Here is a 13,302-nt window from a genome sequence, read left to right on the forward strand (position 1 = left end):
CACCTTCACAGCTTCATGTACAGACCATAAATTCTTTGCTCAAATCTGACCCTGTGTGCTGCACATTGCTTTTTCTTGTCTGCTCTTCCCTGGAATCTTGGATTAAACCTCTGTGAACTTTAACTCTCTCTCTCTCTCTCTCTCTCTCTCTCTCTCTCTCTCTCTGTCTCTTTTTTTCTTCCTGGTTTTTCAAGACAGGGTTTCTCTGTGCCCTAGAACTTACTCTGTAGACCAGGCTGGCCTCGAACCCAGAGATCCACCTGCTTCTGCCTCCCAAATGCTAGGATTAAAGGCATTTTTTTTCATCACCACCACCACCACTACTGCCTGTTTGACCCTTAACTCTTTCTTACCTTACTTCTGCACATGCCTGCAAAACCAGCAGTGCACAGGTGATGCCAATTTCTGCTACCTACTTAAGGTATAGGTTGGCCTTTTCTACAGCTGCAGTAGCCACCATGTGCCTGTGGTGACAGGCTATGGTTAGGTTCTTCAGAGATTCTGTTTATTTAGAATGTCTTGCTGTTTGATTCTAGCTGACCTGGAACTCACTGTATGGACCACGCTAGCCTCCAGCTTGTGGTGCTTTGCCCTAAGTGCTGAGATTAGAGGTATGTGCCACCATTCCTGGATTTAATACCCTCAGTTTAAATGAAAAGTTTTCAAATGAGTTTGTATTTTTATACCATGGAGCCTTTATTTATTTTAGGGTTTATTTTTATTATTTTAAAGTTGTGTGTGTACACAGGTGCCTGTGGAGGTTAGATGCATCACCACATTTACCATGGAACTGGAGTTACTGCAGTTGTGTGTACTGGGAATCCAACTTGGTTCTCCATAATGGCAGTATACACTCTTTTTTTTTTTTTTGGTTTTTCGAGACAGGGTTTCTCTCTGTAGCTTTGCGCCTTTCCTGGAACTCACTTTGGAGATCAGGCTGGCCTCGAACTCACAGAGATCCGCTTGCCTCTGCCTCCCAAGTGCTGGGATTAAAGGCGTGCGCTCCACTACCCTGTGGCAGTATACACTCTTAACCATGGAGCCATCTCTCCAGCCCAGATTGATGGTTTTTTCCTTCAGGACACCTTTCCTCTGGTTTCATTGTGACCTTTCTCTTATTGGCACTAATCTTTTTAACAATTAGAGCAGCTTTGCTGTCTTGTCCGCAACTTTATTTTATTTATTTATTTATTTGTTTTTTTTTTTTTAAGACAGGGTTTCTCTGTGTAGCTTTGCGCCTTTCCTGGATCTCACTCTGTAGACCAGGCTGGCCTCGAAACTCACCGAGATCCGCCTGGCTCTGCCTCCCGAGTGCTGGGATTAAAGGCGTGTGCCACCACCGCCTGGGCTTGTCTGTAACTTTAAATGTGCTCATGCTTCTTTCCTGACCAAAATGCATATTTGCTCTGAATTCTTACTGTAAACCTAGCTAATGGCAGCCAGCAGTAGCCCTGCTGTACTCTGAATGTTTTGAATTTTTCTCTGCCAAATTAATTACTCCTTTACTTTTGAGGTCAGGCTCAAAAATTACAAGACACAGGCAGAACTTAGATTCTTTGCCAGAATGTAACAGGAATGTCCTCTGTTCTAATTCTAAGAGACTTTGTTCTCATCTAAAATTTCTTGAATGTAGTCTTCACTGTCTACATTTCTGTTGGCATTTTGTTCTTCTACACTCGCACAGGATTGTCCCATTAAGAGCTGCAAACATAACAGTGTAGGGCTTCTTTAGCTCATCTCTCCAGACTTTTCTACTTTCTTCTACCCAGTTCCAAAGCTGTATATATCACTTGGTCAGATAATAACTACAAGGACTTCTTGGTGTCAGTTTCTGTATTAGTTACTTTTCTTATTGTTGTAATACTTGAGAAGCATCTCAGGGTTAATATAGGTTTATTTTGGTTGACAGTTTAGGTGGTCATGAGTGGTTGCAGTGTGGCTTGCTTACATTTTGGTGGACCCCAAAATAGGGAGCTTGGGCTAGAACCAGAAATGGAAATGTGAACTTCAAGGTCCATCACAGCAACTTACTTATGCTAGCTAGCCCACACTTCTGATGGTTCTTACAACCTCCAATGAAAGCACTTTTAGCTGGAGACTTACGTGTTTCAACTTGAGCCTGTGGGGGACAGTTCACATTTAGACCGTACATAGAAAGCCAAGTAACACATGATCTTATTCGTGCGTGGAATAAAGTAGATGCCAACAGTTGAGAGTGGAGTAGTTGGGTGATGAATACCAAGGTACAGGCAGATGGGAGGAACTTGTGCTCTTGGTCTACAGCACCCTCGGGTGATTGGTCTGCAACAGTCTGCCATGCATTTCAAAGGATTCTCAGCACAGAGGTGATATGATGACCCTGATGTCAGCACTGCACATCCTGTGCATTTTTCTCACCATCCCACTGTACTCTGTGAACATGCACAAAGGATATGTCAGTTTTAAAAAGCTGAGTTAAAAACTGGTGTGGCTGTAATCTAGCATTTAGGAAGCTGAGCTAGGAGGATCATTGTAAGCAGACTTTTCTTTCTCACCTGCCAGTTCCCAAATAACTGATATTGATACTTAATATTAATTATAAATGTTCAGCCGATAGCTCAGGCTTGTTACTATCTAACTCTTACATTTAAAAATTAACCCATATTGTATCTGTGCGTTGCCATGGGGCTGGATACCTTTTCTCAGTATGTCATGTCCATCTTGCTTCTCTGCCTCATCTCACTACTCCTCTGACTCCACCCTTCTTCCCAGAATTCTCCTAGCCTAGCTTTTCTGCCCAATCTCTCCTGCCCAGCTATAGGCCAGTCAGCTTTTTTATTAACCAATGAGAGTAATATACAGCCAGGTGGTGGTGGCGCACACCTTTGATCCCAGCACTCGGGATCGAGTTCAAGGCCAGCCTGGTCTATAGAATAAGATCTAGGACAGGCATCAAACTACATGGAGAAACCCTGTCTCAAGGAGAGAGATAGAGAGAGATAAAGAGAGAGAGAAATACATATTTATAGTGTACAAAAATTGTTCCACAGCAGATCACTTGTAAGTTCAAGGCCAGCTTGGGCTATATAGGAAAACTGTTCTCCTGTCCCTCCTTCCTTCCTCCCCACTCCCAACAAACAGATAAACAAGGACAAAAGCCAGCCAGGGTGTCATCTGATGATAACACTCAGAAGGCTGAGACAAGAGGATTGTGAGTTTGAGGCCTGCCTGAGATACATAGTAAGTTCTAGGTCAGTCTGGGCTACATGGTTAGACTCTTTCATCAAAAACAAAAACAAAAAGCAGAGTCAAAGTTAGAAATACATAGCTGGATGATGGTGACTTACTCCTTGAATTCCAGCTCTTGGGAGGTGGGGGCTGGGGAGGCAGGTCTCTGGGTTCAAGGCCAGCCTGGTCTATGGCGTGAGTTCCAGGACAGCCAGGACAGAAAAACTCTATCTCCAAAAACAAAACAAAACCAACCCAACCCAACCCCACCCCACCCCACCCCACCCCACCCCACCCCCCCCCCAACGAACGAGAGAGAGAGAGAGAGAGAGAGAGAGAGAGAGAGAGAAACAGGCAGTTTTGCCTTTGATGGTCCACTGCTGTCTGTTGGGGTATCTGCACTTTATTTTTCTTTTAAAAATATTTTATGTGTATGGATGTTTTGCCTGAATGTATTATATCTTTGCACTATATGTATTCAGTACCTCAGGAAGCCAGAAGAGGGGCTTGATATTTTTGGACTGGAGTGAGAGACCACTGTGAGGTGCCATGTAGGTGCTGGGAATGGATCCTGTGCCCTCTGGAAGAGCAACTAGTGCTCTTAACCAAGTAGCCAACTACTCTCCAGCCCCTTGGGGAGCACTTTTAGATGAGTGGCTTTTTTACCTTATAGTTGGTAGTATTTATTTCTATAACTTGAATATAAATAACTTACTGAGGTCAGAATCATTTACAGAAGCATAGTAATTTACATCTAGTAAAAAGTTTATAGTGCTGTAATTTTGGGGTGATTTTTTTTTTTTTTTTTGTTCTGTGTTAACCTGTGCTACAAATCAAGTTCTACAAATAACTCTGTTTTCCCAGGCTTCCTTGGGCCTCTTTGTGGTCATGCCTTCCCCATTTTCAGCCACTTCAAGTTCTGACCTAATCTGTGTTCCTTTTGGTCTTACCTTTTTCTAGTGTGGTCTTTGTTGGGCTGGTGGCTTGGCATCTTGTACCCAGGATTTTCCTGTGCTGTTGGGAGTATCTGGCTCCTTCCTCTTGTGGAGTTGTGTTTCTTTGTGTGGCTCTACCATGGTTTGTTCATTAGGTAAAGGTTAGTATTAACCTTATTTGTTTGTTTGTTTGTTTATTTATTTATTTATTTATTTATTATGTATCCAGTGTTCTGTCTGCATGTATGCCTGCAGGCCAGAAGAGGGCACCAGATCTCATTACAGATGGTTGTGAGCTACTCATGTGGGTGCTGGGAATTGAACTCGGGACCTCTGGAAGAGCAGCCAGTGCTCTTAACCATCTCTCCAGCCCATCCTTCTTTTTTTTTTTTTTTTTTTTTTTGTTCTTTGAGACAGGGTTTCTCTGTGTAATAGCCCTTGCTTCCCTGGAACTCACTTTGAAGATCAGGCTGGCCTCAAAGTCACAGAGATCACCTGTCTTTGCCTCTTGAGTGCAGAGATTAAAGGCGTGCACCACCACCCAGTGATGTATTGTTTTTATAGTTAGATAGTTATTGGTATCTGTATATATTAGTGTTTGAGACAGGATCTCACTTTGCTGGGACTATGGGTATACCACCATGCTCAACATGTTACTGATACAGCTGTTACAGGAATATAATTTTTTTGGAGACATCTCATTATATAGTCCAAGCTGGTCTAGAACTTGCTATGTAACTAGCTTGCTGTTGATAGTGTGTGCGTTCATGTGGCAACTTGAAGTTGATGCTTGATGTCTTCTTCAGTTGCTCTTCACTGTATTTATTGATGCAAGGTCTCTTGCTGAACCTGGAGCTCACCAGATCCCTGCTAGTGTAGGTAGCTATCTTCTTCCAGGGATTACCTATTTTGATGCCTTTCAAGTGCTGGGATTACAGGAGGCTGCCACACCTGACTTTTTTTTTTTTTTTTTAATGTGTGTGGGTGTTTTGCTTGCAAGTATATTTTTGTACTATGTGTATGCAGACCTGAGGAGGACAGAAGAAGGTGTCAGATTGTTTGGAATTAAAATTAGAGGCTGTTGTAAGCTGCCATATTAAGTGTTAGAAATTGAACCCAGATCCTCTACAAAAGTAGCAAATGATCTCAACCACTGATCCATTTCTCCAGCCCCTTGCTTGACTTTCCTGTGGGCTTTGGGGATCTGAGTCCAGTCTTTGTGGTATACTTTCCCATTTTAGTTTTATTCTCCATCAAGAGCTTAAACATTTTTTTTTTTGGTTACATATTTTACCTTTGTTGTATTATATGTGATGATAACTATTATTTTTTAAATTACATTAAAAAATTTACTTGCTCTCTCTGCCTGTGTGTGTGTGGTGGGGGGAGGGGTATGGGTTTTGGGTGTGGGTGCGGGTCACAGTGAGTTGTGTGAGTTAGTTCTCTTCTGCTATGTGGGTCCTGTGAATTGAACTCAGACTGACAAGCTGATATATTTGTTTACCTGCTAAATCATCTTGTGAACTAGGTTTTTAAAAAGATTTATTTATTTTTATTTTATATGTATGGATGTTTTGTCTGCATGTGTGTCTATGTGCCATGTGCATGAATGGTGCTGGAGGAGGCCAGAAGAGGACACCAGATTTCCTGGAATTAGAGTTACAGATGGTTTTGAGCCACCATGTGGATGCTGGGAATCAAACCTTGGTCCTTTGGAGGAACAGCTACTGCTCTTAACCATTAAGCTATATCTTCAAGCCTGTGGGTCAAATTTTTAAGCAAAAAATTTTAAATTGATAGGTCAAGTAAGAGTCACTTCCAAGCCCTTTCCACACTCATACTGCCCTCTCAGTTCACTCCCATGGGGTGTTCTATGGGTTGATGACCATCTGAGATCTGCCCTCCCACCTTATTTCAGACCCCCTGTGGCACTGTGTGTAGTCATCTGCCACTTGTGTGGTTTAGTGTTTGCTACAGGCTTGTTTTAGTTTATCTAGCCTTTGTAAGTGGTGAGGTTGGACATTCTCCTGCAAGTTGTTAAGCAGATGTTTACTTTTCTGTTGTTTAGTGTTTCTGTTGTCTTTCACAAGTATTCTGTAGTGCTGGTGGTAGCCCTCTGTAGTATTGTACTCATATCCTTTCTGAGATTCACTGTTCCCAGGGCCTTGTGCATCATAGGCAAGTACTCCTACTACTCAGCTGTATTTTCCAGCTCCTACCTTTGAGTTTTTAACATTTTTATTATTTATTTATATTTGTTTGTTTTTTGAGATAGGGTTGCTCTGTGTAGCCTTGGCTGTCCTGGAACTCACTCTGTAGACCAGGCTGGCCTAGAACTCACAGAGATTTGCCTGCCTGTGCCTTGTAGTTTTGGGATTAATGGCATGCGCCACCACCACCCAATCTTTTTTTTTTTGAGACAGGATCTCATCATGTGTATCTGGATGGCTTGGAACTTGCTCTATAGGCCAGGCTGGCCATGAACAACTTACAGAGATCCACCTGCCTTAGCCTCTTGAGTGCTGGGATTAAAGGTATGTACCTCTACTCTGGTATTTAGCATTTTAAAATTGTGTGTGTGTGTGTGTGTGTGTGTGTGTGTGTGTGTGTATACATTTTTGTATATACAGAATATATATATTCTGAGTACTGGGATTGAAGGTGGGCCACACATGCTTGGCTGTTTTTTTTTGTTTGTTTGTTTGTTTGGTTTTTATTGTTTGTTTGATTTTTGATATTATTGGCTGATAGACCTAAAATGGAGTTTTTTGTACGTGTGAAGCATATGCCATTGTGTTGAGCTTCACCCATATCTTGAATTTTGAAATTTGGCAGTTTCATTTACAACACAAAGGAGAGTGTTTAAAGGAGGTGGGGTTAACTGAAGGCTGAAGTCAGTTGAGAGATACTGAAAAGGGAATTTATGTCCTCAAACTATAATCTTAGAAGTGGCTATGAAAAAATGTTAGGAGCCTACAATGTTAGGATAAATCATGAGTAAAATAAACTGCCTATATATCTTTAGGGCTCTATTTGTCTCAGTATAACTCAGCTGCGCCATTTTCTGGCAGGGCAGGGGCATCTAGGCAGCTGTGTCACAGCTTGATGTACCTGGTATGCAAAAGCCCCTTTGTTCTAAGTTAAATGTCAAAAGGGACGTGTAGAGATACCGCTAAGGCTGTGTAAGAAAGGAGGTTCTGAGCTTAATTTGTACAAGAAACAAAGCTAAGTACCTAACATCCACCTGACCTAGGTATTGTCTCCATATGGATATTTACCTTAATTCAGGAGACTAGCAGCAGGTGGTCTGGAATGCCTATTTTGTCTATGTTTATCCTTCACTGTTTGAGAGGTATGTCAGATAAAATGCTTTTGTCCAGAGCTGGCCCTGGCCTTGGATGATAGCTAGAGGAGATATTTAATTCTAATGCTAAAAAAGAGAAAGAAAAAGCCTAGAAGAAGGAAGCCTTGCTTGTGTGACTGTCATCCAAATATCTTAATTGTATATGCCCAAAGAATCATCAATCCGCACTGTTTAGTGTTCTTAGAAAAAAGAATCAGTTGGGAAATCTATAATAGTGCACATTGAAATTCATAGCAGAAAACAGCTGATATATTCAAAAGCCAAATAATGCCAATACTCCTTGAGTCTTGGCTTTCTCTGTACAAATCCTTGACTCTTTCAGCTAATAGCTTTACCATAGTCAGCTGAATTCCTACTTTATATTTTTGTATTCTATAGCACACATACTCACACAAACACTGACATCACATAGTTAAAATTAAAACTAATCTTTTTTTAAAAAGATTTATTTATTTATTATGCATACAGAAGAGGGTGCCAGATATCCTTACAGATGGTTGTGAGCCATCATGTGGTTGCTGGGAATTGAACTCATGACCTCTGGAAGAGCAGTCGGTGCTCTTAACCTCTGAGCTATCTCTCCAGCTCAATTAAAACTAATCTTAAAAATTTTTTTCACTCATGAAAGTTTTTCTCTTGTAAGCGTTCATCCCTGTAACACAGGTGTTGAGGCATAGAAAGGATTACTTACAGAGTTTTTCTTCATCGTGAATTGGTTCATGTAACAGAAAGCAAACATGTAAGATTGAAGTCAGAGAAATCAATCCTTCTCAGTTGGTGGTATCATTTAGAAAGATTTAGGAAATGCGCTGGAGGAAATATATCACTTGGGTAGGCTTTGAGAATTTGCATACACAAACACACACACACACACACACACACACACACATACACATGCACACACTCATGGATGCTCATGTGGTGGTCAGAGGACAATCTCTAGTATTGGTTTTTGCCTTCCACTTTGTTTGAGATACAGTACCTTTAAACCTACATATACCAGGCTAGATGGTCTATGACCTTCTGGGTGTTTTCCTAAGTTTCCCACTTTAGTGTAGGAGCCTGGGGTTTTCAACTTCCTGATAGCTGGGATCATGGTCATGGCCACCACATCCAGATTATGAATTTCTGTATGTGAAGGGGTTTCTTTCTGCTCCTTTGTTTTGTTACCTTGACATTCTGGGATTTTTGTTTTGTTCTTTTTTTGTTCATTTTTCTTTTCTTTCTTTTTTATTTTATGTGCATTAGTGTTTTGCCAAGGGTGTTGGGTCCCATGGTACTGGAGTTAGACAGTTGTAAGCTGCCATGTGGGTGCTGGAAATTGAACCCTGGTCCTTTGGAAGAGTAGTCAGTGCTCTTAACCTCAGCCATCTCTCCAGCCCTGTTTGTTTGATTTTCAAGACAGGGTTCTTTTTGTAGCACTGGCTGTCCTGGAACCAGGCTGTCTTCGAACTCTTAGAGGTCTGTAGTCAGAGTTTTCCTGTCCTGGCAGCCATTCCCAAATAATCACTCAGAGACTTAATTGTAAATGCTCAGCGGATAGCTCAGGCTTATTTCTAACTAGTTCTTACAACTTAAATTAACCCATTTTTATTAATCTATGTATTGGCTTGTGGCTTTACCTATCCTTCAGCATGTCTTGCTCCCACTATGTCTCCTGGTGAGTCCACTGACTGCTCTTCTTCATCCCAGCATCCTTAGTTTAGTTGTCCCGCCTATACTTTCTGCCTAGCTACTGGCCAGTCAGCTCTTTATTAATCAGTGAGTAATACATATTCACAATGTACAGAAGGATAATTCCACAGCAGAAATCCTCCTGCCTCTGCCTTCTGAGTGCTGTGGTTAAAGGTGTGTGCCACCACCACTTGGCAGACTTTTTGGGATTTTTCTAGGGAGATCATTCTTACATACTTTATATATGCTTTTCTGTTTTTGTGAGCCCATAATACTTGTTCAAAAGATCATAAACTTTTACTAATTACCTTTCTGTTACTCTGAAAAAAATTAAAAGTAGAGAGATTGATTTTGGCTTGTGTTTCAGGTTCAGTCCATGGTATCATAAGTCTGTTGTTTCTGGGTGGCGATTGAGACAGAGCAACAGGGAGGGTAGGGTGTGGAGGAACAAAGCTAGTTATTGGTTAGTCTTCGTTTTATTACACCAGTCACAGCAATACACCTTCACATAGTGTACAAATATCCCATAATACAAGATTTCTCTGTGTAGCCCTGGCTGTTCTGGAACTCACCCTGTAGACCAGACGGGCCTTGAATTTAGATATTCTCCTACCTCCCGAGTGCTAGGATTAAAGGCATGCACCACGACTGCCTGGCTTTTTTCTTTTTTGAGATAGGATCTTAGCGTGTAGTTGCTGTATGTCCTCGAACTTGCATCAGCATTCCTGGTTCACTCCTGGTTGCTGGTGTGTGCCACCACTCCTGGCTTGATGATACATTTTTTGTTTGAAAGTCGTGCAAATTTTGTAACTTTTTCAGTTTCATGGATGTAGCTGGGAGTTTTCCAGTGTCCTACCCAGTCTTGCGGCTACTCGGTCCCAAGTAAACACACAGAGGCTCATATTAATTACAAACTGTATGGCCTATGGCTCAGGCTCATTATTAACTAGCTCTTATAACTTAATTCAGCTCATTTTTATTATTAATCTATGTTTTGCCATGTAGCTTCATGGCATTACCTGTTCTCTCATATCTTGCTTCTCCTGGCCGTGGCTTACCGCTTCTGCTGTGACTCCACCCTTCTTCATCTCTGTCTTCAGTTTGAATGTACCACCTAACCTTATTCTGCCTCACCATTGGCCAACAGCTTTATTTATCAACCAGTTAGAGCAAAACATATTTAATGCATACATCCCACAGCACATGGCTTCTTTATTTCTTTTTCATTTTCTGATAGAGATAAGCAATAATAGCCTTGAGTTGAGGCTGCTGCTTATCTTGATTGCAAAAATATGCCCTTAAATTAATTAAATACTTGTGTGTGGGCATGCATGTGTGGTGATGTGTGTGTATCAATGGTAAGTGGACAACTTGTGGGGGTTGGCTTTCTCCTTCCACCACCTGGGGATTGAACTCAGATCCTGAGGCTTGGTAGCAGGTGTGCTTTTACCCTCAGTGCCATGACTTGGGGCACTGTCCTGTGTTTCCTCTTGTAACTTACCTCTGAGCTGAATGTCAGGTACTGTGGATTTGCATCATTGTTTCTTCTGAGGAAGAAGGTGTTCTGTGTTTGTGGTCCACCATGGGAGAGAATGGTAGACTTGAGGGGCAGGTCTGACACCTGAATTGTTTCCCTGCCTTGTCTTTGCTTTCCTCCCCAAGTCTCTTCTGCTCTTTCCTCACTGTAGTCAGCTTAGCTTAGCCTTCCTTTTCGTTATGCCATAGGGGACCCTTTTGTTGCCATACAGAGTTGACCTTGGGAACCATGTATAGTCATCACCAGTTGAGCTCTCCTCACCAAGGTGATGACAGTATTGACTTGTGCTTGGAGACTGGTAGTCTCTTAATGGGAACATACTCTTTGCCCTCAGCTTGCTTCTTTGGGTCAACAGTGTTACTCTGGTCTGTTCTTGGGAGGCAGATGTAGCTGTTTGGTATATAAGGCCTGGCTAAACTAGTGAATCCCAAGAGCTAGTTACAGAGCCACTTACAGAGAAAGTTTTTTTGGCACTGTGGTAGATGTCACAGAGTCGTTTACAAAGTAGCCACTGTCCCTTTGTGCTGAATGTGCTGTGTAGTGCCATAGTTCTTAGTTCATAATTCTTTCTTATTGGACTTAACCACTTCTTGGCCTTCTACTTCTGTTTGACAGCAGGGGCTAGGGCACCATTGGTCTTTTTTCCTTTGGAATCTTGGGTGGAGGAAAAGAGATGGGGAAAAAGAGATGGGGAAGGGAGTTATAGGTAACATATAAATGGCTACCTGTTCTTTTTCTTTTTTTAATTCATTAGGATGGCACTCATCTGTTCTTTTATATAAAGTAATAAGAAGAGCTCATGTTTGAATCAGACCAGTGGGGACATATGTTCAAGTACCTTTTCAGTGCTTCTAAGTGGTAATTGTATTAAATGGTAATCAGATAATTGTATTTGCCTTCCAATGTCTTGATTTTAATTTTGATTTTCTAGGGGAATATTACATTGGATAGAAAAGGGAGGTGATAATGCACCATGGCAGTGGTCCTCAGAATGTCCAGCATCAGCTCCAGAGGTCTAGGTCCTTCACTGGGAGTGAAGAGGAGCAGCCAGCCCATCCCAACTTACCCCCATCGCCTGCAGCGCCTTTTGCTCCATCAGCCAGCCCATCTGCACCCCAGTCCCCTGGGTACCAGATTCAGCAGCTAATGAGCAGAAGTCCTGTGGCCGGGCAGAATGTGAACATCACACTACAGAATGTTGGCCCTGTTGTGGGAGGAAACCAGCAGATCACACTGGCCCCTCTGCCACTGCCCAATCCCACTTCTCCAGGTTTTCAGTTTGGTGCACAGCAGAGGCGCTTTGAGCATGGCTCTCCATCGTACATTCAAGTTACTTCTCCCCTGTCGCAGCAGGTCCAGACTCAAAGCCCCACACAGCCTAGCCCTGGGCCAGGGCAGGCCCTGCAGAATGTTCGTGCAGGTGCTCCAGGCCCTGGGCTGGGCATCTGCAGCAGCAGCCCCACTGGAGGCTTTGTGGATGCCAGTGTGCTTGTGAGGCAGATCAGCTTGAGCCCCTCAAGTGGTGGTCACTTTGTATTTCAGGAGGCACCGGGCCTGACCCAGATGGCCCAGGGAGCCCAGGTTCAACTCCAGCATTCAGGAGCTCCCATCACTGTCCGAGAACGGAGACTCTCACAACCTCATGCACAGTCAGGAGGTACCATCCACCATCTGGGACCTCAGAGTCCTGCAGCTGCAGGAGGCACTGGATTGCAACCTCTGGCCAGCCCGAACCACATCACCACAGCCAGCCTGCCACCCCAGATCAGCAGCATTATCCAGGGCCAGTTGATACAGCAGCAGCAGCAGGTGCTTCAGGGGCAGCCACTGAACAGATCTCTGGGGTTTGAGAGGACACCAAGTGTGCTGCTCCCTGGTGTTGGGGGACCTTCAGCATTTGGAATGACATCCCCACCGCCACCCACCAGCCCATCCAGAACCACCATGCCTCCAGGCCTTTCCAGTGTGCCTCTCACATCTATGGGAAGCTCAGGAATGAAGAAGGCTCCCAAGAAGTTGGAGGAGATCCCTCCAGCTTCCCAGGAGATGGCACAGATGAGGAAGCAGTGCCTGGACTACCACTACAAGGAGATGGAGGCACTTAAGGAAGTCTTCAAGGAGTACCTGATTGAACTGTTCTTCTTGCAACATCTTCAGGGGAACATGATGGATTTCTTGGCTTTTAAAAAGAAGCACTATGCCCCTTTGCAAGCATATCTTAGGCAGAATGATTTGGATATTGAAGAGGAGGAGGAGGAAGAAGAGGAGGAGGAAGAAAAATCTGAAGTTATCAATGATGAGGTAAGAAATAGCAGTTCAGTACTCTAGAAGGCTTTATAATAGCAAAATAGATGGTGTGCAACAGTACACTGAAAATGTGTGAGCTTGGGGTAATATAGGGTTTGGGTGTCATAGGATCCAAATAGGAATAGTGTGTGTTTTCCTTCTTCCTTCATGTAGAGGAACAGCTGTTCAGTGTAGCTGTCTGGGGAGGAAGATGAAGGACTGTGTGTGTGATTGATGCCTTCTCAGGACCAGGTGTTGTCACTGAGAACCAGAACCCATTCTGGGCAGAGAGCTCAGCT

General features: G+C 43.0%; 1 protein-coding gene across 9 annotated transcripts in view; it reads left to right on the top strand.

The window, feature by feature from the left end:
• The window catches only part of Ep400 (E1A binding protein p400), a 106,290-nt gene that overhangs the window by 3,821 nt on the left and 89,167 nt on the right, over positions 1 to 13,302 (top strand). For 5 of the 9 annotated variants that reach the window (XM_036172200.1, XM_036172207.1, XM_036172208.1 and 2 more), the window contains exon 2: positions 11,649 to 13,018. In XM_036172200.1, the coding sequence (XP_036028093.1) occupies positions 11,684 to 13,018 (1,335 nt within the window). In that variant the 5' untranslated portion in view covers positions 11,649 to 11,683. Of the gene's footprint in view, positions 1 to 536; positions 612 to 4,167; positions 4,304 to 6,657; positions 6,677 to 11,648; positions 13,019 to 13,302 lie in introns of those variants that run through there. The other 4 variants (XM_036172205.1, XM_036172203.1, XM_036172204.1 and 1 more) reach the window with 3 other exon arrangements.

This window comes from Onychomys torridus, chromosome 22 (assembly GCF_903995425.1).
Source record: "Onychomys torridus chromosome 22, mOncTor1.1, whole genome shotgun sequence".
Classification (NCBI taxonomy): Eukaryota; Metazoa; Chordata; class Mammalia; order Rodentia; family Cricetidae; genus Onychomys; species Onychomys torridus.